Source organism: Taudactylus pleione, unplaced genomic scaffold (genome assembly GCF_031769625.1).
Source record: "Taudactylus pleione unplaced genomic scaffold, aTauple2 ptg000236l, whole genome shotgun sequence".
Classification (NCBI taxonomy): Eukaryota; Metazoa; Chordata; class Amphibia; order Anura; family Myobatrachidae; genus Taudactylus; species Taudactylus pleione.
In genome coordinates, this window is record NW_028284638.1 from 5,440,545 (window position 1) to 5,467,473 (window position 26,929).

Sequence of the window (26,929 nt, forward strand, 5' to 3'; positions counted from 1 at the left end):
GCACGGAAAGCTCCCATCACACACTGGCAGCACCCTGGCACTGCATGGAAGGCTCCCATCACACACTGGCAGCACCCGGACACTGCAAAGAAGGCTCCCATCACACACTGGTAGCACCCTGGCACTGCACAGGAGGCTCCCATCACACACTGGTAGCACCCTGGCACTGCACAGGAGGCTCTCACCTTGCACAGGCAGCACACAGACACTGCACAAAAGGGTCCCACCACACATGGACACAACAGAGCAGGGGCCCACCACACACTGGAAAATGAGGGTCCCAAAAGACATTGAAGAACACCTGGTGCCACCTCAGCTCACCCTGGTACCTCCATGTACCACATAGTAAAGCAACAACACATACTGGTACCACATTGGCACTGCACATCAAAGGAGTTCCCCACCACCCCAGGTAAGACACTGGGCACCGATTAACACAGAATGTGGCCCTGGAGGACGGCTACTCACAGTCCAGGTGCTTTTTCTTTGGGCAATCTCATGGTTGGTGGCCTTGCAGACGATCCTGGTACAATCCATGTTGCTCTGGTTGGACATTGTGGCTCCTGGTGGGGGTCTGACATGAAGAGGACTGGCCCAGGAAGAGAGGGGGGAGATCTGGTGTAACTTACCCGCAGACCTGAGCATGGAGGCCTGGAGTACAGTCACACTGTCATTCCATGCAGCCCAGGGAACGGCAGCTGCTGGAGAGAGCCCGGCGGCATCACGTGACCGGGAGGGGGATCAAGCGTCACCTACCCGCAAACCCGTGTATGGAGGCCCTGAGCAGTCATGCTGTCAGCCCGTGCAGTGCAGGGAATGGCAGCTGCTGGAGAGAGCCTGGCGGCATCACGTGACCGGGAGGTGGAGGTCTCAGGCACGAACTGGAAGATGACACGTTGCCATCCGCCTCCATTGGCTGGGAGACGCTGATGGACGTCACTGGGCCAGCAGCTGTGGCGCGCACACACAGCGCGTCCTGGAGGACCCATGTACTTTTAAAAACTGGGTCTCTAAGTGCCTGTAGTGCATAACATTGCGATCCCTAGACACAAAGGAACAGATTCAAACTGAGGTCAGGTGCGTCAGGGTGGGCGCCCTGTGGACCCTATTGACATCACATAAATGGAGTTAACAAAGGTAAGTCTACCATAACTCTTATTTTCTTCTTCAGGTTCCATAGGGTCCACAGGAACTACCTTGGGGATGTCCTAAAGCAGTTCCCTTAAGGGTGGGGATGCTCCTGAGCAGAGAGGAGAATCCGCCGCCCAAAGGAAGCATCCTGGGAGGCAAAAGTATCAAATGCATAAAATTTGATGAAAGTGTGGACAGAAGACCACTATGGTCCCACAGACCGAGTAGAATGTGCTGCCACCATGTTAGGGACAGGGAGATCAGCCTGTTTATAAACCTGAGAAATAGTCATACGCAGCCAGTGAGCCAGAGTCTGCTTTTTAGCTGGCCAGCCTCGCTTGTGAAAACCATATAACGCAAAAAGCGCATCTGATTTCCTTATGGAGTTGGTACGATCCACGTAGATATAAAAGGGCTCGAACCACATACAGAGAAGCTTCACCAATAGAAAGGTCTGAAGACTGGGACTACAATTTCTTCAGTCATATGGAAATGCGATGCCACCTTCGGAAGGTAACCCGCCCCTGTATGGAGGACAGCTCTATTCTGGTGAAAAATCAAATATGGAGAGCAACATGAAAACGCTGCCAAATTGAGCTGAGGAGATAGCGAGGAGAAAAAGTGTCTTTGCTGTCAACCATTTGAGGTCCACTGTGTCCAAGGGCTCAAAGGGAGGAGCCTGCAGCGCCCTGAGAACCAAGGATAAATTCCACGGTGCCACCAGAGGGATAAGCGGAAGTTGAAGATGGAGAACACCCTGCAAAAATGTTCTACCATCCAGCAGAGGAGCAATTCTGTGCTGGAACCAAACTGACAATGCAGAAACCTGAACTCTCAAGGTAGCCAGACGAAGACCTAAGTCTAGTCCAGCCTGGAGAAAAGCAAGAACTAGGGAGAACTTGAAAACCTCAGGGTCATACTTTCTGTGGAAACACCACTGAAAAAAGGAATGCCAAATCCTGTAACAGACGCAGGCAGAGGAAGGCTTTCTTGCCCTGAGCATCGTCTGAATCACAGAAGTAGAAAAACCCTTGTCTTTTAAGACGGAAAACTGAAGAGCCACGCCATCAAATCCAGACGAGGTAGGTCCGGATGTAGGCAGGGACCCTGCCCTAGCAAATCTGGCCAAAGAGGAAGTGGATTGTCTATGGATAGACATGTCAGATCGGTGAACCAATGTCGCCTGGGCCAAGCCGGGGCTATTAGTATCACCCTGCCGGTTTCTTGCTTGAATTTTCTGAGGACCCTTGGTAGGAGGAAGATTGGAGGAAACAGGTATGGCAACCTGAAATCCCACCTCACTGCCAGAGCGTCCGCGAAGGCGGCTGAGGGGTCTCTTGTCCTGGACCCGTACCTGGGGACCTTGTGGTTGTGACGTGATGCCATGAGGTCTACGTCCGGTAGTCCCCACTTGTCCACCAGGAGCTGAAAGACGTCCGTGTTGAGAGCCCATTCTCCGGCGTGTATGTCCTGACGACTTAGGAAATCCACTTCCCAGTTGAGGACTCCTGGGATGAATATTGGTGAGATTGCTGGAAGATGGCGATCTGCCCAAACCAGAATGTTCGCCACTTCCCTCATGGCTGTCGTATGCCTCCCTGATGGTTGATGTAGGCCACAGTGGTCGCGTTGTCGGACTGAATCTGGACCGCCTGCCCTGAAGGAGGTCCTGTGCCAGAATGAGCACCTTGTGCACTGCACAAAGCTCCAAAAGGTTTATGGGCAGGTGACGTTCCCGAGTCGTCCATCCGGTGTTGCGGCATCGGCGGAGGTAGAAGGAGTCGCAGTGCATGCGTCTTAGTAGGACGCTCAGCACTGCTAACCCAGTAAAATAGTAAACTAAAACAAATCATAAAATTAAAGATTGGGACTGCCAGAGCAGTCCCCTAGTCAAAAGCGGCGCCTAAACTCCTGCTGAGCACCAAACAAAAAACTGAATACCTGTGGCTAGGGGTGGGTATATATATGGAGGAGGACCAGTGCATTCTGGGAGCTAAAGTTTTGACTGTTTGATGCCTGGATCTCTCCAACCACATACACCAAGGTAGTTCCTGTGGACCCTATGGAACCTGAAGAAGAAAAACAAGGTATAATTTGTGTGGATACTGCATAAAAAAATCACTGATATTGATGTGGGAATGTGACAAGCTCAAACATTAAAAAATGGCCTCAGCACAGGGGTGAGAAAACCTTCAACAGCTGACTTGGCTTCAGCTTGGGAACAGCAGGAAACTCAACTTTAAAGATAGTAATAATGTCCGGAAAGCTTGCTATGTCAATATAATAAGCTAGACATGAATTATATTGCTACATTGTTTTTATTTTCTATTCAGAAACTTTTAAGAACCTCCAAAACTAGTGAGGATTTGGTTTTAATCTTACAATTTTGCAGCTCAGGCACATATTTTCACATAAACAATTATTTTAATGAAGAACATATTCTTAAATTTCTTACCAGGAACTGATGGATACATGGCAATAGGACAACATCAGTAAGAGTAAAGTAGAGGCCTTCAACAAAAACGTGTTCAAGGAGCGGGAGGTCTGCAGTATTTGTTTTCCTGATGTTGGCGGGCTCTCTTGTGGTTCTTGATGCTGTTTCTTGAACACTCAGTTTAGACAGAGCTGCTGCCAATTCCAGGCTGGGAGGCTGCTGAAGGCTACTTTGTGAGGGTTCAGTCTGTATTTCATCTCTGTCTGTAATTGCATTTGACGTAATTTGCTGCTTCATCTTTTGACGCCGTATTTTATCATCATTGTGAACTCTGACCGGCTCTCCTAACTTTCTCTCCAGCTGTAGAACTTCCGGGGGAATGCTGGTAGATGGCTCTTTCAGGAAGGTCTCCACAGCCAATGGGATGCTAATCTCACAGAGTCTGGTCCACTGGCTCACCTACACAGCAAAACATTTAAAATTATATACGGTTTCACTTGCTAAAATTTGCTAAACTATTTCTTGCTGTATTTGAACGTTTCAAAAATAAAGGTAATATATATAGGAGCTAAAAAGTAAACAACCTAGTCATATAATATGAAAATCACATTTCATTATTTTGGACAGGTAAAACAGATGGATGAGTTTGGGTTTTGTGTCTAGGGGAAATGGGAAGATTTCCTGTAAACAGACTTGTACCCATTACTGGTAGTTACATGGTATAGTAAAGTAACTGATACTTTTTCGTTGCTGTTGCTCATTTCATTTTTTTCCCTGCACATCAAATTTCAGATTTAAACACACTGAGTAGCAGCGGCTTACTTTCCCCTTGGTCTCCACAATCCAAACTTATTCATACAGAAATTGAACTTTATGTATCATACTGTAGTACTGTACTATACTTCTATTTAGAACTTTTCATAAATAAGTGAATACAGATGAACTATAATTATCAGGCCATTGTAACATTCAATACACAATAGTGTTCACTCTAGGTCTGGCGCTGGGCAGGGTGCCGGACCTAGAAAGGTCACTCTAGCGCACCCGAAAAGTAGGCATGTCTCTAAGACGCGCCCCCTTTTCATCGCTGCACGGTTATTTTTCCCACCCGCTTGACATGCGGCCCGCCATGTTGTCTAAAACAGCCTAGCAGGAATGCTACACAATTAAGCACCCATTGAAACTGCACAGTCACCATAAATTAACATTTTCTAACACAAAGGCATATTAAACACCACTGACATATAATAATTACCAACTGTTTCAGACCCTATGGGGGCAACTCAATTGTTTTATCGTGCCCAGTCTCCCGTCTAAAAAGATAGATCGGGATGCAATATTCAATTGTTTTGAGTGCCTGTGCCTTTATGCGCCCAAATAGATCGAGTTTTGCTGTATAAAATGGCTAAAACCATCTAAAGTCCTGGTTAGCGCGCCCGAATAGCGGTCTGGGCACCCACAAGCAGGACTTTTAGCTAATTTCTGCTCACCACCTGCAAGCAGAAATGTGTCCACTCGCTGCTATTCGGGCCGGGCGCCCATTAGTCAAACCTGCGGGTGAAAACAATTGAATCAACCAGTTTAACCTTTATAAATATTTCCTTTCTGCCTATCTTGACTAATATATGAAAAAAAAAAATAAAGATTCAACAGGTATCCTGGTAGTTAATACGTAAGGTAACATAGCTAGTAAGAAAAATCTTTGTTATTATAAAGGTACCCATGTAGTTTCGGAATGGGTATGAAGTCCTGGCAGCTGAAGGGAGAAGATCCCGACAGGGCAGGTGAGTATCCTATCCCTACCCCTCTCTAACCATCCCTTAGTGGTGCCTAACCCTAACCCCCCCTTACCGGAACCTACACATAACCCTCCCGGGGGTGGGGGGGGTGCCTAACCTTAACCTCCCCCAAGGGGTGCCTAACCCTAACCTCCCCACAGGGGTGCCTAAACCCTAGGGGTGCCTAACGCTAACCTTCCCCCCAAAACCTGAACTTAATCCGCTATGCTCCCTAATCTTTCCCCCGCGGTTAACGCTAAGGACACCCCAGACTTACCTTGTTCGGTCTGGCATCGGGATTAAGATAGGCATCGGGATTTCGATGCCTGACTTAAGCCCCTTGTCGGCTTTCGGATGTCAGTATTGAGACCGGCGGCCATAACTACATCCTAGTTTCATGTGGAAATACCAAGTATAATGTGCAAGACTCCATTATGTGGTTGAGACCAGCTTTGTACGTGGAACTAACGGGTTAATTATACTGTGAGAGTGCTGAAGGTACCATAGCTTTGTTCTGTTAGAGATAGAGGTGGCTATGAAATATTTTCACGGTAAAGTTGGCATGTGAATTGTTGTAATAACAAACATCTGACATGACCATCCTGTGAAAAAGGATACATTCTCAGAAATCCAATACTAAGATGCAAGACTAAATGTTTTCTCTAAATGTTATTCAACATTCTGAGGAGATTAATACTTGACATCTCAGACAAACGCAAGTGTAGCACACTAGACATAATTAGAGGTTAATTAAGGTACTGTTTTCACAGCACAGGTAAAGTCTGTTGCAACATGTCTGAGTGTATTTTTAACCGTATACATGCTTGCTGCAGAACTTTCTGGCACGACATATGTAAATACTTCCCGAGCCACAATGTAGCAACATGAATTTAATCAAATTAATTAATTGTAATAGAGGTATTGGCATATCAGATATGCTGCCATTTATTTTTTTGGCTCCCAAAGCTGTAAGGGATCATACACCATGGTGTTAAAAAACAACCCCTGTTAAAACAGACAAAATCTTGTACAGAGCATTTGAAGTGTGTTCTCATAGCTTCCCTGAAGAATAGTACACTATGGGGGCGAATCAGCAAGGAAGTTTTGCAATGACGTCCTTGCTATTATGCAAATGCAACGGTTGTCGCAGGCAAACGCATAGAAGGGTCTGCGTGCAACTATGCAGGACCCATTCTGCACACTCGCAGAATGGGTCCTGCGCACATGCAGATTCCCAATTATCGGGAATCTGCAAACAGAATCAGGCCCTAAGTACTTAATGAACGCTCCAATAGCACCCTTTTAGTTTTTACAAGGATTTATGCATCTAGATGCTGTAGGCAAACCTCAACATTTGCAAAAAGCAAATCCATATAAACATTTATAAGAAAGGTACTGTATTATGTTCTGATCCATTCTCTTAATACCATAATGAATGTCCAAGTGTCCAAGCCTTTAAAAGATGTGATCTTGATAGAGGACTTTCTGTGGCAATATTCATATCACACAGTGGCCCTGATTCAGAGTCGGACGCTCTGACAGAGAGCTCGCTCTGAATCAGGGTGTCTTTTCTTTTTTTTTTATGGAGCGGCCTCCAGGCCGCTCGCATTGCTGTGTGTTACCACCCACAGCTAATGCGAGCAGCCAGGATGATGGTCGCGATGTGACCATCGCGACCATCGGGTTTGCGACGAGACCCTTGTGGTAGGGTCTCGTGGCCGCAAGCCCCAGAGAGCTTTTGGCTCAAACAGAGCCGAAAGCTCTCCCACTGACATCACTTGTGATGTCAGTGGGGCCGCCCCCAAACGGTAGGCGTTCTCATGGGAACGCCTCCATCTGGGCAGCCACCCCCGGGCCCGCCCACCAAAGTGGGCGTGCTGTCACGCAACATTGACAGCACGCCCCCTTTGGTGCGAGACCCGGAGCAAGGGACTGCCTGTCGCTATCCGGGTCCCACGCATGTGCACGACGGAGCCAGCTCCGTTGAGCGCATGTGCTCTGGGCCACCAACGACCCGGTTGCGAGCGCTCAGCGCTTGCGACCGGGTCTGAATCAGGCCCAGTATTTGAAGTAGCCGCTTAATGATTTTACATGTAAACCACCTTGGCACTTTTTGATACAAACTATCATTAAATACATACTACAATACACAGATACACAGGGGTACATTTACTAAAGTGAGAGTTCTTAGAAGTGAGTTTTAGAAGTGATGTTACCCATATCAACCAATCAGATTCTAGCTATTATCTTCTAGAAGGTGCTAGTTAAATGTTAAGTAGAATCTGATTTGTTGCTATGGGCAACATCTCTTTTAAAACTCTCTTCTAAAAACTCTCACTTTAGTAAATTTACCCCATAGTGTATGCTGTTAAATGTGCTACTCAAAGCTGCATTATACATAGTATTGGATACCAGACACAAAAGATGGTCAAGCAAGAGGATACAGTTGATCTAAACACACACGATTATATTCTCTATGAAAATAATATGCTCTTTAAAGGCAGTTATGGTTTTATACAATGCAGACCTGTAAGCGATCCAAGTAGGAATGGAAAAGGAAGATTTTTGGTACTCATGGTTAAATCTGTTTATCTGAATCCATTTGTGGGAAACGGGCAACCATAGGGTATAGAGAGCACTGTGAGGAGCTGGCACATCAAACTATACACTCTACATCCTATCAGGCCTAAGGAACCAATAAAATCAGTTTAATTTTAACATAGCCCATAGGAGAGCCTAAACAAACACTGAAGTGGGATGTAGTACGGTCCAAATACCGGTGCCCAAATCCCGACAGGTCGGGATCCTGGCACCAGTATCCTGACCGTCAGCAGCCCGAAAGTAAGTATCGGGGAGTTAGGGGGAGGTTAGCGTTTGGTAGCGGAGTTAGGGAGGTTTAGGGTTAGGCACCAGAGAGGGAGTGTTAGGATTAGGGTGCGGGGAGGGTGAGGTTAGGTTTAGGCACCAGGGAGGGGGTGTTAGGTTTAGGGTGCGGGGGGGGGGGGGGTTAGGTTTAGGGTGCGGGGAGGGAGGGTTCGGGTAGGGGTTAGGGTAGGGGTAAGGAAAATACTTACCAGCCGTTCTTATGGGTGTCAGTATTCTGGCTGACGAGATGCCATTGTTGGTATTCTGAACAGCGGCATCCCGACAGCCGGGATAAATACCCAACCCACTGAAACCCAAGAGTCAACAGATACAGAGTGAACAATAAAGGGTACAAGTGCAGTGCCCCCTGGATATACAGTGAGTACCAAAAAAACCCCCTATTTTTTATTACATCCATTCTAAGGGACACTTAGCACATGCAAGTAAGTGTCCTTGATGTCCATGGATGACAGAAATATGTCTCACTCCATGGCATTTACCGTTGTATGAAGACACTCAATCCGAATTGTAAGGACCCACCGGTGTCTGAGACTGGAGGTTCAGTATAGGAAGAGAAGCAGGTCCAGTATCTGAACCAGGAACAGATGTGGAGTAGAATAACCCCTGTAGGGAGCTACCCTGTTGATGGTGTCTAGTTCTACCCCAAAAAAGACTGAGCCAGCAAAGGGTAATACTTCCTAAGCTTTTTCAGATTCTGTGTCTGCCTCTCAGCATTTAAGCCAAAGAATGCATCTTGCTGCAGGAACCAAAGAAAATATCTAGGACAAGCCAAGGGCTGCATACAAGTGCTCATCACCCATATAGGCCAGGACATACATGGCATGGTCAACCAGAGATAGCAGTTCCAAACCCAGAATCTGTTCCACCCATATCTCAGCTGCCTTCTTAGCCCAAGCACCCACACTTTTGATTAAAATCGCCAATTAAGGGGGGCGTGGCCACGGTGGCAAGGACATAGGACTTGGCTCTGGTAAGCTCCCCGGTCTCACATCCAGAGATCCTATCCTGTGCCCGATTCCTGGCTCCCTCTTACCACTCGCGGACAGCTCCGGTGCTGGTGTTCCTTGGGGGAACTGCTGTCGGAGTTGGTGAGTGCGGCCGCGGCCTTCCTGCCTGGGTGACGCAACGTGGCCCATGAGCTTTGCTCTTACTGTTCCCGACGCCTGTCCCTAGCTTGTTGCTGCGGTGACGAGCGGCTGGTGGCGGGTTGCCACTGTTGTATTGCCCCTGTGCTAGATCCTGGTGCTCTCCCTGCTCGGACCCCGTGGGGGGCGTGGCTTATACCTATGGCGGCCATATTACCCTCTGCCTGCCTGGCTCTTCTCTGCTCCTGTGCTTTCTGGTGACGCTGCTGCTGGGTACATTGGTGTAACCACCATGGGGAAAACTACTCAGGCTGCTGCAGCAGCCAAGCTGGAAAAATTTGCCCGCAATCCTGCAGCACAGGCTCCCCATCCTCCTGCCCAAGATGTTCAGCTTGTTCAGGGTGATGTGGAGTCTCCTCAAGGCTCTACCACTACAGCTCCTTCCCAGGTGTCTTTACAAAAAGTGCTGGAGGCCATTGCTGGTAGCGAGAAACGGCTTTCTGACAAAATTGAAAAAGTCCAATGTTCAGAGGATTCGTGAGTGAATTGGTGAGGTGGAAAAGCGCAAATCTACTCTAGAGGATTTCCATGGTCCGTTGAAAGAAAATGTCTCTTCTTTAAATCAGCAAGTTGTCGCTATTCAAAATAGGCTCCTGGATATGGAGGGGCGTCTGCGTAGAAATAATGTCCGATTCGTTGGATTGCCAGAAAAGGAGGAAGGATCGTCTCCTGAAGCGTTCCTAGAATCGTGGCTAATTGAAACCTATGGAAGGGACTCCTTCACTCCACAATTTGCTATAGAAAGAGCGCATCGGATACCTACTCGCCCTCTCCCACCTGGTGCCCCACCTCGCACTTTTATAGCAAAATTCTTACATTGCAAATATTGGGATGCAGTGCTACATCTGGGACGCATTAAAGGCCCTTTGGTCAAGAATGGGGTACAGATCTTCGCATTCCCTGACTTTGCCATGGAAGTTCAAAAGAGTAGGGCCCAGTTCTTGCCAATTAAATGTAGACTCTGAGACTTGAACCTTTCTTATGCTATGTTATTTCCTTCCAAGCTCCGGGTCGTGGCTGACTGGGAATCTAAATTTTTCACTACTCCACGGGAAGCGGCTGCCTGGCTGGATCTCTATGCTCCTGGCGGCAGACAGATGGCTCCTTATTTACTCAATTGTGTCGTCATTTAAGACATAACATCTTTCCTTTTTCATGTTATTGGTTAAGGATGAGAATTATGATAATGTGATGTATAATACTTCTAATAATTTTTCCTGGGTTTTTGCTATTATGATCTGGGATGCTGTTTTACTTATTGCTATGGGGATTTATCTATGGTTCTATGTGACTGGGGAGCTCCCTTGCAACGGTAGCTTCTTTATTGCCTCAAGATAGTATTATTTGGGTTAATTCCCCTTTTTTTTTTTTCTTCTTCTCTCAACTATAGTACTACGGTTTAGTTAAGTTATTTTTGTTTGAGGTTTGGGAACTAGGTCTGACAAGGTTTCATGTGGTGGTTGGGATGAGGTGTTCTATACTGTTTCTATCATTCATTCCTGTGAATGGACCGGATAAATTTTCTCAAGTGAAATGTCCGCGGGGTGAATGATAGAATAAAGCTCTCTTTGGTATTGAAACTTATTAAACAGTATAATTCTGATGTAGTATGCCTTACTGAAAAGGGTAATAAGCTTCTTTCCCTTCGGAGGCCATGGGTGGGCAAGGGCATACCATGCCTCGCACGCGTCATCTTCGCGGGGAGTCTCAATCCTTATTAAGAAATCAGTACCGTTTGTATTAATTTCAGTTAAAACTGATCCATATGGCAGATATCTTTATTGATTGTAAAATACATTCCTGGCCTTTATTTATTATTGCATTGTATATACCACCTCCCTTCTCCTATGATGTGCTGAAGCATGCCGCTACCATTGTGTCCCATTCTCTTGCCACTCCTGTACTTTGTTTGGGTGTTTTTAACAATTTGATGGACCGTTCCTTAGACAATTAAGGGAGGTCTTAAAGATAAATGTTAGAGGTGGACAGACGGGATTCGCTAAATTTATTGACAGTTTGGGTTGGATAGATGTTTGGAGGGTCAAGCACCCTAAGGTGCAACAATTCTCATGTTTTTCTACGTCCTTTCATTCCTTTTCTAGGATTGACTTAGCTCTGGTGTCCCCTACCTTAATTCCTATTATTAGTGATATACAATATAAGACTGGGGGGTAGTTGGATCATTCTCCTCTCTCCTTATCCCTAGATTTAGATGGTCAGAGAAGTCAAGTGTTTTGAAACTTCATCCATCTTGGCTTATTCAGATAAGGGCAGGCTCTGATTTACTACCACTACGGCCCTAACTGTGTGGAGTTTGTATATTCTCCCTGTGCTTGCGCGGGTTTTCTCCGGGTGCTCCGGTTTCCTCCCACACTCCAAAAATATACTGGTAGGTTAATTGGCTCCCAACGAAAATGACCCCTATTGTGCATGTGTGTGAGCATGTGGTAGGGAATATAGATTAAGAGGACAAAAGAAGAAAAGGAACTCTCATCTTTGATGGGGGTACTCTTAAACAAAATGTTTTGTTTCAATCTTAGACGGCTCTATACTCATCTGCAGGCCTCCCATTTCAGTCATTGTGTCATTAGATGCAGCCAAAGCATTTGATTCGGTGGAGTGGTCTTACTTGTGGGAGGTCATGCGATGCTTGGGGATGGGACCAATTTTCTTGAAGTGGTTCCAGCTTTTGTATTATAAACCCAGAGCTAGGATTTCTGTTAATGGGTTCATATCTTCATCAATCGCTTTAGCCCGTGGCACAAGGCAGGGCTGTCCTTTGTCTCCTGCTCTGTTTGCCATAGCAATTGAACCATTAGATTGTATTCTCAGGGAGCACCCAGATATTTTAGGTCTTGAGTGTGGATCTGGGGTTGATACAGTGGCCCTATATGCAGATAACCTTCTTTTATTCCTTCGTAATTATAGGATAGCTATGCCTGTTGTTTTACAGGTCATGGGTGAGTTTAGTAGATACTTGGGTATTACTCTAATTGGGGTAAATCCTCTATTATGTTATTGTGTGGGCCTCCTCCTGTTAATCCAGACCTAGATTTACCATTATGTTGGGTTGCCCAGTTTAAATACTTAGGGGTCTTGATTTCTAACTCTCCCTCAGATTATATTGTTCTGAATTTGTTGCCTTTATTATCGTATTTACGTGATAAATTTAAAGTATGTGTAAACTCCCTCTTACAGTTAAGGGCAAGGTGAATCTTATTAAAATTGCAGTCCAACCTAAATTTTTATACATTTTGCAGCAGTCCCCGGTTTACATACCGGCCTCTTTTTTTAGGAAATTGAACAGTATGCTCTCTTCTCTGATATGGGCAGGTAAACGGCCTCGGATCCGATAGGACGTGCTTTCAAGACCTAAGGTAGATAGTGGTTTAGCGCTTCCAAGGGTCATTTTGGCATCTTATTTGGGAGTATTCTGTGGTTCAGTTATTTTGGGTTCAGGTGAAATCTGCAATTTCCAATACTGGCATTCCTACTATGGTGCTTACGTCAAAATTTTGCCCTATAGGTGCTAGGGAGGATGATGAGCTTAATGGATTTGACGCTCAATATACTATTAATCTATGGGGGATGGCTAAGGTTTGTTTGGCCCGTTCATGGATGGCTTCATCTGGTCCTGATTTCACCGCATGGAATGCGCTAGTTAATGTTACAGTTGAGCAATATATGTATTTCACTCATAAGACGGCTTCTAAATTTGAGCAAATATGGTCCAGATGGTTGAACTCTACCAATGCGACCACCGCTTATTCTACATAATGTATTACTGATATGGTTATATCTGAATTTATTAGTAACTATTTGGTTAATGTAAGTGTGGTACACCTCTAAATTTATTTTTTGGGGTGTTTTTTTTTTTTTTTTTTTTTTGTCTGTCAGTTTGTGTTTTGTTTTTTAAGGTGTCTCTATAAAATATACACATTGAAACTGTATGTAAGATGTTGAAATAGTCTTTTGTGAATAATATGTTTTCATTTGGCTCAGTTTCATAGTTTTTATATTTTGTTATGTGCACAAGTATATTTTTTTATACTGGGTCAGTAATTGTTCTTTTTGGTATGTTGTGTATGTGCCAGGTTCTACTCTATGGCTTTCTCTTTGTACCATGTATATGTGTGCTATTTATGTTAAGTATATTTCTGTGCTTAATAAAAGTGACTATTTTAAAAAAAATCGTCCATTAAGGACACAGAGGAATCAGGTATGAAAATAGTGGTAGCTCTGGCAAGCCTAGGAATGGGGGCATTCACATGAGGCACAATTTTCCATTACTGTAATCTTCTGGTCCAAAAGGGTACGCAGAATCAAGGTGAGAGGGAAACTCATACCACCTACCAGGCTTCTGTCATGCCTACCCCAAGGACTCAGTCAAGTAGGAAATGGATGGCAAAGTGACTGCCTGCTTCATTTAAGCAAAGACACCAGGTAAACAGGTTACAGGTCCTCAGGGGTTTATTTACTAAGCGTCAGGTTCTAAACCTGGTGCTTCTGATTGTGTTTATGCCCGAGATTTGAAAGGGAAATGCTTTTACCAGCCTTGTTTAAAAAATCATTGCCCTTTTAAATTTCGGGCATAAACACTAATCCTGAAGGATTAGTAAAATAAAATCCTCAAAGCTGGCCTAATGGGAGAAACATCCTCCAGGATCTTCCAGATCAAAATCCCCCCTGAACCTCGCCCTCGCCCACTAATCGGATTCTCCTTGGCACTTGTAGGGACCGCTAGCTAGCGTGGCCTCACACAGTCCGTCTAGTGAAGAAATAAAAATTGCAGGGTAAGTAAAACTTAGAGAAACCCACTTAGATTCCCAGTAAAGACAGAGGTACTACAGAGGTCAGCAATATACAGAAAAACATAAACATGGCTGGTATCCACAAGCAAACTCCTGCACAACAGCAGCCCAGCATGTGTCTCTTTCTGAGAAAATCAGCTGCTACAGGAGAGAAACACATTGGTCCTAAAGGATGATTCTGCCAAAGAGAATGCCAGCCTGCATTCCATAAGGAATAACTCCTCCCACAAAATGCACAGCAGCGCTCTTCTGTAAAGAGATGTCTGCATACAGTATGGGCCAGACACAACAAAACCTAAGTCTTAAGGTGCGTACACACTGGGCGATTAGTACGATTACGACATCGTAATCGTACAGTCGTTCCTGATCCCCTGTAGTGCCTACAATGAATGATCAGTCGTTCAGTGTAGGCTCCCTCCCTCAGCACTGAACATGCACAATCTGTCCTTATGCATGTTCAGGCTATGGACAATGTCAGAAACGACCGGCGGGAGCGCGCATCGCTGGTTGTTTCCGTCATTATAGTGCATGATTTGTGCACGATTACTGAGCGATTGCACGATTACGATGTCATAGTCGTGCAATCGCTCAGTTATATCGCCCAGTGTGTACGCACCATTAGTTAGCTCACTGAATGCTGCACTTGGGGGGGAGGACTGCAGCAATACTTATTGATGGTCGTGAAGGTGATCCGAGGCAGCGTCTATAGATCGCAGGTACATGCAGGAGGTATCTATTTCCTACAGACACCTCCTGCTGCATTAGCATTTAGTTGGACAGTATTGCACAGCGGTTTCCTAGCAGCTGTGCAATACCGACCATCTCTGAAATAGGCCCTTAAATAACTCCTGCCTGTGGATTCCAACGGAGTTCTCAAAGAGAAGTCCACAAGTGACAAGTATATAAACAAAACTAAAAACAAATCTCAGAAAGCTGCTCCAGCAGCTGAATGTTGATGGTGTCCACTCCATGGGCACGTTTGTAGCTAGAGGGTTTGATGTGCCAGTTCCTCACAGAGCCCTCTACACATCATTATTGCCAGTTTCCAACAGAATCAATGTAACAGAAATTCACCATTGCCATAACACTTTCTGACACCAGTATTTCAGATAAAACCTTCCCAATATAGAAATACAGGACTACACAGTGCAAATACCCAGTCTTGAGCAGAAAAAGAGACGTGTGTTAGCAGTTGCTTCTCTGGAGACTAGTATGCAGTGTTCTCCCACACGCTTTATTTGTTGGGCGGTCCGCCCAGTAAAAATCCCCCACCGCCCGGCACTGTAACATCGGCGGTGCAGCCAATGCATTGCACCAGGGCCCGCACCCGCCGCTAGTGTCCCACAAGTGTAGGGCAGACCGCAGTGAGTATCGGTCTGCCCTACACAGAAACAAACACACAGCCGCCAGCGGCAGCTGTGTGTTTGTCATAGCAGCGCAGCCAGCCAATGAGAGTCATACAGACTCTAATTGGCTGCTGCGGTCACGGAGGGAGCTGGCTGGAGCGCACTCATGAGCTCCCATTCTGGCTCCCCCCGCAGCTGTTGATGGGAGAGACGTCATGACGTCTCTCCCATGGTGCAGAGCGGGCTGGAGCGGGGATCAGGTAAGTTGTCTATTTTTTTTTCTTTTGTGAGTATGGGTTATTGTATAAAGGGGGCTGCTACTGGGGGCACTGTATAGGGGGCTGCTACTGGGGGCACTGTATCAAGGGGGCTGCTACTGGGGGCACTGTATAGGGGGCTGCTACTGGGGGCACTGTATAAAGGGGGCTGCTACTGGGGAACTGTATAGGGGGCTGCTAATGGGGGCACTGTATAGGGGGCTGCTAATGGGGGGCACTGTATTTCCGGGGCTGCTACTGGGGACACTGCATAAGGGACACTATTTAAGCCTGGGGGTACTGCATAAGGAGCCAGTCTGGGGGCACTATTTAAGCCTGGGGGCACTACATAAGGGATCAGTCTGGGGGCACTACATAGGGGCACTACTTCAGCCTGTGGGCACTGCATAAGGGCAAAGCTAAACTACAAGGGGCAATGCATAAATAGGAAAACTACAGGGGGCACTGAATAAAGGGTACAAATACAGGGGGCACTGCATAATGGGCACTTTTGACTGAGAGCCAGTGGGGGAGCAGCCTGAGACCTGTTGGGCTGGATTGGTAAGGGAGATGCCCCTTTTCCCGGCGCGCGCATAATTACGAAGGCCCCCACCCGGCTACTTTTTGATGCCACCCGGCTGGAAAAAATTTCTGGGGAGAACACAGATTTTCTACTAATCTAATATACAGATGTGTCCTCTTGCATCTTTGCCGATCGCGCTACAAACGTGCGCACGCATCATGCCATGCAAATAGCCGCAGCTGCACGCGCTCCGTTCGCACCATATAATCCTATGTAGTTGTGAACGCAGTGTGTGTATCTGCTCGTGAGTAAGCGACTCGCGCCATGCTTGGTGCAAGAGGACACATCTGTACACTCACATTTATTTAAACATACAGATGTGTCCTGCGTGAGTGAGCCTCCATGTCCCTTAGTGAATGATTTTTATATTCCAACTCGCACATTTTTAAAATGTACATTTAAAAAAACAACATAAAGCATGCAAGACAGTCCACAAGTTTCTCTATGGTATAGATACTCCTATCAGGTGCATATAAAGTTCCGGACACAGAGTTTCAGATTACCTCCTTTTTCAAAAGCGCATCATTTGCTTTTGAAGAAGGTCATCCGAAACACATTAAACAGTTGCTATTTGTGGACTTCTGCTGGATCTCCCTGGGTATTTATAATTGGCTTACTCCACTAGTGGGCAGACTGTGGGCCTGATTCAGAGCCACCCACAGCTTTTGCGAGCGGCCAGGTGATGGTCGCGACCATCACGTTTGCGACGAGACCCTTGTGGTAGGGTCTCGTTCCCGCAAGCTCCAGTGAGCTTTCGGCTCGAATAGAGCCGGAAGCTCACCACTGACATCACTCGTGATGTCAGTGGGGCCGCCCCCAAACGACAGGCGTTCCTTCTGGTACGCCTCCGTTTAGCCAGCCACCCGCCCGACCTGCCTACCAAACGGGCCGAGCTGTCGATCAACATCGACAGCCGTCCCTTTTGGATGCGAGCGCTGGAGCGAATTATTTCGCGTGCGCACTGCCCGGCCATCGACCCGCTTGCGAGCGGGTCTGAATCAGGCCCTGTGTCCGGAACTTTGTTTGCTGTGCTATTATTTTTATTATTATACATCTTGAGGCACCTGGTAGGACTGGAGTATCCATGCCACAGAGATTGTCTTACATGCTTTATATTTTTATTTAAATGTAGGTCCTTTATTTAACATTAAATTGTTTATTGTACCAAAAGCTCTCTGCACTACTGGTCTGTTCTGTTTTGGGTTTCCTCCCTGATCCCATGACAAGTGAGTAAGGGAAATAGGGAGACTCAATCGTTGGTTATAAAGGTGTAGAAGCAAGAGTGATCCTAAAATCATTGAAATTAACCTTTGTGGGAATTAAGGATTGTTTACAAATATATGATATGCCACCGATAGGATTGCATGTAATCTGGGAATCCGCCCAAGTGTGAAAATACACACCACTCTCTAAGGGACAATTTTGGAAGTATGGTGAAGCTTCCTTTTGTTATCGTTTCTGTCTGATTTGTCGGACTTACTACGCATGTCCTATACCTAATTTGGACTTATATAGCCGCCATGTCTCGTTCAAATCTGACAGCGCCGACCTTTTTTCACCAGAAAATGCATCTTGGTGGCAATGCGATGAGACTATGACACACCAGGAGACTGCACTCATATATCTGATATGCAACACTGTGTGTGGAAGAAAGCTGCTGCCGCTGAATAGTAGCTCTTATTACACAGATTCAGACTCAGTCGCACACAGATATACAAGTGTTGCAGTCTCCTGGTGCGTCTCAGTCACATCTCATTGAGATAAGGACACATTTTCGGCAACAAAAGATGAAAAAAAGACAATCGGCGCAAACAGAGTCCTGGCGCGCTGAGAGAGGCTGTTTGGCGTGACTGCAGTAACAATGTATGAGGACACATCTGTATTAAAGAAGGACAAATCCAGGACTAGAACTGGGCACAAAGCTGAACAAATGGATTGAGAGGCCCTTCATGTTACCCAGCATTCGATGACAGGGGACACAGACTCAGACACAGTTTACATTTTTTCTTTTGAGAGCCAATTGTGCATATAAACTGACCAGTGACTACTTAATATTAAAAAGAAAAACATAATGCCCTTTAAACTTACTTCTGCACAGGCCTTTAAGCAGGTCTTTTTAAATCCAAGGAGCTCAAGAACATCCTTTCTGGAGGGATCAGCAAGGTGTGTTTTCTGTATGATGTGTCTAAGCACTACAGCCAGACCTGCTCTACAGAATGCTTCAGATGCCTCAACAACAGCAGGCAGACGACAGCTCTGAACAATTGATGGAAGGTCTTTTCTGTAAATGACCGTCACATCCAGGTTACTTGGTTTAAAACACTCCTTGTGAATCCTGTGGGTGTGTCTCTCTGGTACCACAACAAACGTTTTAAATGCCTTACATTGACAGTATGACATTAAAAAGAGTGCAATGGAAGTATGAAGAGGTATAACGGTGCCTTCGTGGTCAAAGTCAATATCCAGGTAAAGTTGTTCTTCCATATCCTTGATGCTCCCAGTGTCTCCCATCTTTTTATTTTCTTCCAAGTGAACTCTGAAATGAAAAAACAAAACCCTGCAAATTTAAGCTGGAAAAGGGACCATTCTTCAAGCTAAACTAAAATGTTCAATTAGAATTAGTCCCTCAATAGCCTTAATATTGCTCATGTAGTGCCCCATAACCACTATAATGATTGACTGCTGGAGAGATATTATGTTTTTCCCATATTGCTTAGAGCAGCATAGTGATAGGGGATGTAGTCAGGATCCCAACGGTCAGGATGGCAATGGTCACAATTCTGACGTTAAGTATTAGGGTTAAGTTTAGGGTTATTCTTAGGCACTGGGGGGGGGTTAGGGTTGGGCTGCAGGAGAGGACGGTTAGGGTAAGGCACTAGGGGGAGGGTTAGGGTTGTGCTGCGGGAGAGGATGGTTAGGGTTAAGATTTGAGTTCAAATACTTTCTAAAATCCGTCGGGATGCCATTGTTGGTATTCTGACCGTCGGGATCCCATAACCAACCCAGTGATTTGTATGGGAGATGACTGGTCCATTAGAGTCATCACAATAACAACTGATGGAAACATTTGTAAATGTATACTTAATGAAAAGAAAAAAGTTCAACTTAAATTGCCTATCATGTAGCTTTCAGAAATGATGGTGCCTAGCTAGACTACAGCCACGGCCAAAAGTTTTGAGAATGACACAAGTATTGGTTTTCACAAAGTCTGCTGCTTCAGTTTTTATGATGGCAATTTGCACATACTCCAGAATGTCATGAAGAGTGATCACATGAATTGCAATTAATTGCAAAGTCCCTCTTTGCCATGACAATGAACTTAATCCCAAAAACAACATTTCCACTGCATTTCAGCCCTGCCACAAAAGGACCAGCTGACATCATGTCAGTGATTGTCTCGATAACACAGGTGAGAGTGTTGACGAGGACAAGGCTGGAGATCACTCTGTCATGCTGATTGAGTTAGAACAGCAGACTTGAAGTTTTAAAAGGAGAGTGGAGCTTGAAATCATTGTTCTTCCTCTGTTAACCACAGTTACCTGCAAGGAAACACGTGCAGTCATCATTGCTTTGCACAAAAAGGGCTTCACAGGCAAGGATATTGCTGCTAGTATGATTGCACCTAAATCATTCATTTATCGGATCATCAAGCACTTCAAGGAGAGAGGTTCAATAATTGTGAAGAAGGCTTCAGGGCTCCCAAGAACGTCCAGCAAGTGACAGGACCGTCTCCTAAAGTTGATTCAGTTGCGGGATCCGGGCACTTTCACTGCAGAATTTGCTGAGGAATGGCAGTAGGCAGGTGTGAGTGCATCTTCACGCACAGTGAGGCGAAGACTTTTGGAGGATAACCTAGATTCAAGAAGGGCAGCAAAGAAGCCACTTCTCTCCAGGAAAAACATCAGGGACAGACTGATATTCTGCAAAAGTACAGGGATTGGACTGCTGAGGACTAGGGTAAAGTTATTTTCTCTGATGAATCCCCTTTCAGATTGTTTCGGTTATCTGGAAAAACACTTGTCCGGAGAAGGAAAGGTGAGCGCTACCATCACCCCTGTGTCATGCCAACAGTAAAGCATCCTGAGAACATTCATGTGTGGAGTTGCTTCTCAGCCAAGGGAGTGGGCTCACTCACAATTTTGCCTAAGAACACGAATAAAGAATGGTATCAAAACATCCTCCAAGAGCAACTCCCAACTATCCAAGAACAGTTTGATGAGGAACAATGCCTTTTCCAGCATGATGGAGCATCTTGCCATAAGGCATATGTGATAACTAAGTGGCTCGGGGAACAAAATATCAAAATTTTGGGTCCATGGCCAGGAAACTTCCCAGACCTTAATCCCATTGAGAACTTGAGGTCAATCCACAAGAGACGGATGGGCAAACAAAAACTCACAAATTCTGACAAACTCCAAGCATTGATTAGGCAAGAATGGGCGGCCATCAGTCAGTATGTGGCACAGAAGTAAATTGACAGAATGCCAGGGCGAATTGCAGAGGTCTAGAAAAAGAAGGGTCAAAACTGCAAATATTGACTTTTTGCATAAACTTAATCTAATTGTCAATAAAAGCCTTTGGCATTTATGAAATTATTGTAAATTTTACTTCAGTAAACCATAGTAACATCTGACAAAAAGGTCTAAAAACACTGAAGCAGCAAACTGTGTGAAAACCAATACTTGTGTCATTCTCAAAACGTTTGGCCATGGCTGTACATTCTATTTCTACAATATTGGGAAAGGCAGCATATTCTTTTCCTATAAAATGTAGGTGTCGATCTTCGTGCATCTGCCAGTTATGTAACTCTGAAATAATGTATTCTAGGCATGCTTATCAGTACAAAGCCTGACGCACACGCTGCAGCTGCTTTCTCCTAAAATTGGATTCCGTTTCTGGGAATATAGAACCTTGTCTATCATACATTGTTAAACTTAAACCTCATCATTGTTGTATACAGAAATAAAAGAATCAATGTGCTATGCCAGTGCTTGTTTCTCCTTCTATGAATTACTACTGTACTATACTATTGAGTGATTATTTGGTGAACTCTAGCAGTGCCACCCAGAAGACTATTTAAAGGACCACTAAGGCCCGTATTCAATTAGCTGCGAAAAGTTGGAATCCGTGAAAAAGTTTTGCCAGGCGGGAAACTTATCTCCACATTCAATTGCAAACACTTTTCGCGTACGCGAAAACGCAATGCAATGTAATAGGCGAAAAAGTTTTGCCTATGAATAGGTGGAGAAAAAAAGTGCAAAGGCGTTTTTTTGGGGTGCAAAGGTGGGAAAACCACTCAGCACACTTGGGACAGACCCCCTAAGGATAGCTGCGTAAAAAAAATCTAAAAAAAAATAAATAGAGGAACACCCCAAAAAATTACTTAGAAAAAGGGGGAAAAAAGTGCAAAGTGGGGGTACAAACTTAAAAACTAGCAAAATAGACTTTAGGGGGGTCAGCAAGTAGGGGTGAGTTGTTTTTTTATTGCAGGTGCTTGCTTCTGGTGCGTTATTTAAAACTTTACTTTAGCGAATTTAAACCATGCTTGCACCCATTTTCAAGTACCCCAAATTTGACAGGAGTACTTATTTTTTTTAAAAACATACTGCTTAATGTTACTCTTCACCACTTGTGCAAAGACGCTAATCAGAGGCCATTGACACATCTTAAGTACCCCAAATAGCTTTATTAGGGCTATTCGGGGCATGTACATTGATCCCTAATGTTAGCGCATCTTTTAGGGGGTTTCAGGCTCATTTCCTCAATTCCGACAGCACTTTTTTCGCCTGGTTTGCATTCGTCAGGATGCATTTTCGTGTGTTTTGAAATTGAATAGGGCGAATCGCGGGGACATGCGCGATAATTTCTGCGGCTAAAATAGGAGATGTAGGCAAAAAGTACAACAGGCGAAAAAGTATTGCGGGTGCGAAACTAATTGCATACGGGCGAAAGTGTCAAAATGGAAATTTCTGATCTGAGCCATGAAGGTAAAATACATTGCTCTGTGTTATCCGGACATCCCATTGCAGCTGTTAAAAAGTAAAGGAATACTTTCCCATTGCATTACAAACAGCTCTTCCCACATCTTATGCAGGTCAAAAAGCTGAGACTTAGAACCTCCCTTCTTAACTCCTTACATGGCACTAATGCAGCCAGCCAGCTAGGCTTTAGCTGACACGGTCGCATTGCATACGTTCGTGCTGTCCCGCTGCGCACTCATCTGTTATGGAGGAAATTGGTTCTGCACATGTACAGAACAGATGTCCACCTCCTGGGAGTGATGTTGAAGTCTGTGACCACTGACATCACAATGGCAGTCCGGGGCGCATGCAACTAAACCAAAGGAGCATTCATGGGAAGATAGTTCAATTGCGAGCACAAATATGCTGATCTCTGCATGTGCAGTGATCGGCTGCAGCCTGCCCCATCTCCACTGCGCACTGCAATGCCACTGGGGGAGGGGGGCATCTATTGTCACTGGGTGGGGGTGACTTATGCCCCACAAAGTTTCTTTGCTCCTATTACCAGTAGGGGGTGAAGGGTGATAATGCTGTTGATCTTTAGCCACTTTGGGGGATATTTCTACTCAGTGGGAGAAGTGATATTAACAATGGGGGCCTATGGACTCGGGTGGGGGTGCAAAACACACACATAGTATATTTTTTTAAATAAAATATATACTTTGAGTTTAAAAAATACATTTTAAACTTTACTGAATACATTTTAAAAATGACCATTTCTGACCACCCAGCATGGCTTACGACTACCCTGCATATGTGTGAGCTTTTACACCATATGTCTGGAGGCTTTTACATATCCTGATGCAATTACTACTTATACAATCTGGCACTATACTGTATGTAGCATCTACAAAGGTTAAATGCAGCTGAAATATAGATCCATTATGGTGTACTGACAAGTGACTCTTGTGTCATAAGAATGCATGCCTACTTGGGTTTATAAATATACTTTATTGTGATAACATTTATTGTTAGAAGTTCTGATATTCGATATTACCAATGTCTAATAAATATATCTTATTCTATGTATCAGCTTTCCAATTTGTGTAATATATATACAGCACTGTTTAATTTTTTTGTATTAATTTTGAGGACACTAAATAGCCTCAGGTCCATTGCTTCATAAAATGTCACCACTCGGACACACACACTGTGGGCGTCTGCAGGCGGCCTGCCTAACTAAATGCATGCTGGCACTGCAGATCCATTTGAAGTGCACTGGGGTGGCTTGGCTGGGCTAGTTTGGGGGTGTCCTGCGCTCTGGATTTGAACCCTAGTATGTTAGGGACCTACCCTAAAGAGGTTATCTGGATATGGTGGGTAGCCCCATAACATTGGCCATGATTATGCTAAAAACCTCTATTGATTGCAAAATGTTATTGCATTTATATATTATCAGTAATTTGGAGTTGTACACCTGTGATTTGTCTGTTTCTGTGCCTGCAATTAGTCTCATCAGGTAGCACCTCCCATTATATATATTCAGGGTGTGCAGTCCAGGAACCTTTCCTATATACTCCATTTGAAGTGAACCTATACCTGTAATAATGTCTTTTACCTATTTGCAGCAAATATTTACATCATAAATTCTCAATAGAAAAATATGACATATTGAAAGGTTCTTTCTGCTTCACAGAAGTATTCCTAACAGCATGTATATGCTCAGCTCATGGCATTTTAAGCCACAGCATTGGTCCAGCAAAATAATGAAAATTGTGTTACTATAACTAAATTCATTGCATAAAAGTAGGATACAAATGACTGTTATTATATCTGTATGATATACACAGGTTGCACATATAATAGTGCATTCTTCAAGCACAGTTTGACAAGAAAACTAGAAAGCATTTAATTGGTATCCTTACTCTTGTCACTAGGTGGCACTGTGTATCAGCGTTAAATATTTGATTTGACTATAAGCACATTCAAAGAACTTGGAAAATATTCAGGCTACCATAACACTACACATTATTATTATTAGACTTTATTTATATGGCGCCACAAGGGATCCATAGTACCTTACAAAGTACAATAACAGAAACAGTATGAACAAAACAGGAACGAAGGTCACTTAAGCCAGGTATACACTATACGATGTATCTTATGATATATCATTACGACGCAGATCTGAATGCTATATTGTACACATCATATAATGTGTACGGCCAATCCGTCGTTTATCTGCTGCACTGCACGGCAGATGGGATGCAATGAACGATGAGGTGCAGCTACATGCAGCAAGTAACAATACTGTTACGCTGTTGTTCGCCGGATCGCACAGGGTACATGGCGCAAGTGATGTATCGTTACATCACACTGCAATATTGCTAGGTCGCATCCTCGTATGGTGTGTACCCAGCTTTACAGTACAGAACATTGCAGGAGACAGACGTGGTTTATAAACATTGCTGTATCAGCAGTCATAATACTCAAATAAGCAACAGGGTAGCAGAGCCCAAGGGTTGGGTGCCATTGTAGGCAGTGGGGAGTAGCAGCATACTGTCTATGGGGCCTTAAACTGTTGTCCACCATTCTCTGAAAGATGGCTGGTGCCCGATATAACCGAAATGGCAACATCTTATATTGGAACAAACACTATGATGCAGAAAAAGATGTTTGTTCTATTGCCTAGTAGTGTATCAATGGCACTTTCCAGTACCCTTTGGTTAAGTCTAGAGTGGTTAAGTACTGTGCTGTTCCCAGCCTTTGAATACGTTCATACACACGAGGCCTTGGGTAGGCATCAAACTTAGACACATTATTCAATTTACTGAAATCATTACAGAAGCGTGAGGTCCCATCGGATTTTCGAAAGAGTACAATGGGACTTGGCCACTCATTATGTGACTCTTCAATTATATCTAATTCCAACATTTTTTTTATATTTTTACACGCCAATTCCCATTGGGCTTCTGGTATTCTTCAGGGCTTTAGGATCCTCTTAACCCCTGATACGGTGATTATGTTATGTTATGTTTAAATCTCTATTTCTTACAAGAAATTCTTTAACGTTATGCCATTGAATAGATGAGAGGTATTGGTTATTGTTACTTCAGGAACTGGTAGCGTGATTACCAAAGGGAACGGGAATGCTGGCAGAGCTACTCTAGCTTTCCAAGGATTTATAGGATTTACACCTTGTAATTAACTTCACCCAATCTATCTATGATTTCAAATGGTCCTTGCCACTTGCCCAAAAGTGTACTTCCTACTGTGGGTACCAAAATAAGCACTCTGTCCCCAGGAACAAAGGTGTGTAATTGGGCATCACGATTGTACAATTTTTGTAATGCCTGTTGGGCCAGTTCCAAGTGCTCTCTCACTGGGTGCCAGTCAATAAGTCTACAATAAAAAGGTTGACAATGTCTAGATAGACACCACATGGTAGACAGTCAATAAGTCGACACACTGAAGGTCAACATGGATGAAGATAGACAGGTAGAAAGGTTGACAATGTCAAAAGGTTGACACCAAAATAGTCCCTGTCAGCTTTTATTTCAATAGTTGTCAAATAGGCTTTAACATCATCACTCTTTGTCATGTTATGCAGAAAGTGACTAGGCCTTATGGAGCTGGAGCTATTTTGGGGGAACCCAATTAAATGCGATGTTCAATAGCGGCGGGATTGAGTGCCACGGAGCTATTAGTGTTCCCGCTAGGCTGTTTTAGCGGGGCGCGGCGCCCTGCCCTCCTTCTGGAGGGCAAAAAGCACCCTGCCCTCCAGGAGGAGGGCAAAAAGCGCCCTGCCCTAACAGCCTGCGGGAGCCGTTCTCACCCGCGGGACGCAGTGTCCCGCGGGTGGACAAACATGCGGTGATCCGGTCACCGCCGGAGAATAGACGCCGGGCGCATGCGCCCGGCATCTATTCTCCCTTTCTGCAGCGCTTGAGGGCTGCCCGGCATGTTCGTAAGCGCCGGGCACGCCCCCAAGTATGGCGAAAAGGGGACGCGTCTTATAGACACGCCCCCTTTTCATAAGCACGCCCTTTTCGGGCGCGCGCGCGCCGTGGGCACGCGCACAAGAATGCCCTCTCTAGCTCCGGCGCCCTGCCTGCCGCCGGAGCTAGAGGGAACACTAAGCTATTCAATTGGATGCGCTGTAAACCCGCGACTTGAGAATTTCTGCTCGCACCCTCCTGAGGTGTGAACAGAAATCTGAGTAAACTAGTGCCACGAAGCTAGCTGCGGGCTTACAGCGTGCGCTAACACCGTCGCTCCTGGCACTAAAGTCAGAGAATACCGTTTACCGCATCTAAACCCGTCATTAGGCGCGGTAAACGACATCTCCCAATTTAAGTGCTAGGCATGACAATTGCAGACAATTGAATAGCTCCAGGCAATCATTCCCGGCGCTATTCAACATCGCATTTTAATGAATTCACCATTTTGTGACATCTGTGGAAGCATTTCCTGACAGGGCTGTTAGAGGCCGCAAACCCTCTTTTAAGGCCGCTCGGTTTTGAAGAGGTCACCCCCAGATCTCTGCAACATTCAATTGCTTTTGCGTGATGGCTTCCTGCTGCACCAATGTAGCTTCT

General features: G+C 45.0%; 1 protein-coding gene across 3 annotated transcripts in view; it reads right to left on the bottom strand.

Annotated features, from left to right (window-relative positions):
- Positions 1-26,929, bottom strand: part of GSTCD (glutathione S-transferase C-terminal domain containing) — a 221,224-nt gene that overhangs the window by 157,609 nt on the left and 36,686 nt on the right. For all 3 annotated transcript variants that reach the window (XM_088479481.1, XM_088479480.1, XM_088479479.1), the window contains exons 2-3: positions 18,460-18,907; positions 3,587-4,024 (exon numbers count right to left, since the gene is read on the bottom strand). In XM_088479481.1, coding sequence (XP_088335607.1) covers positions 3,587-4,024; positions 18,460-18,907 — 886 coding nt within the window. The remainder of the gene's footprint in view (positions 1-3,586; positions 4,025-18,459; positions 18,908-26,929) is intronic.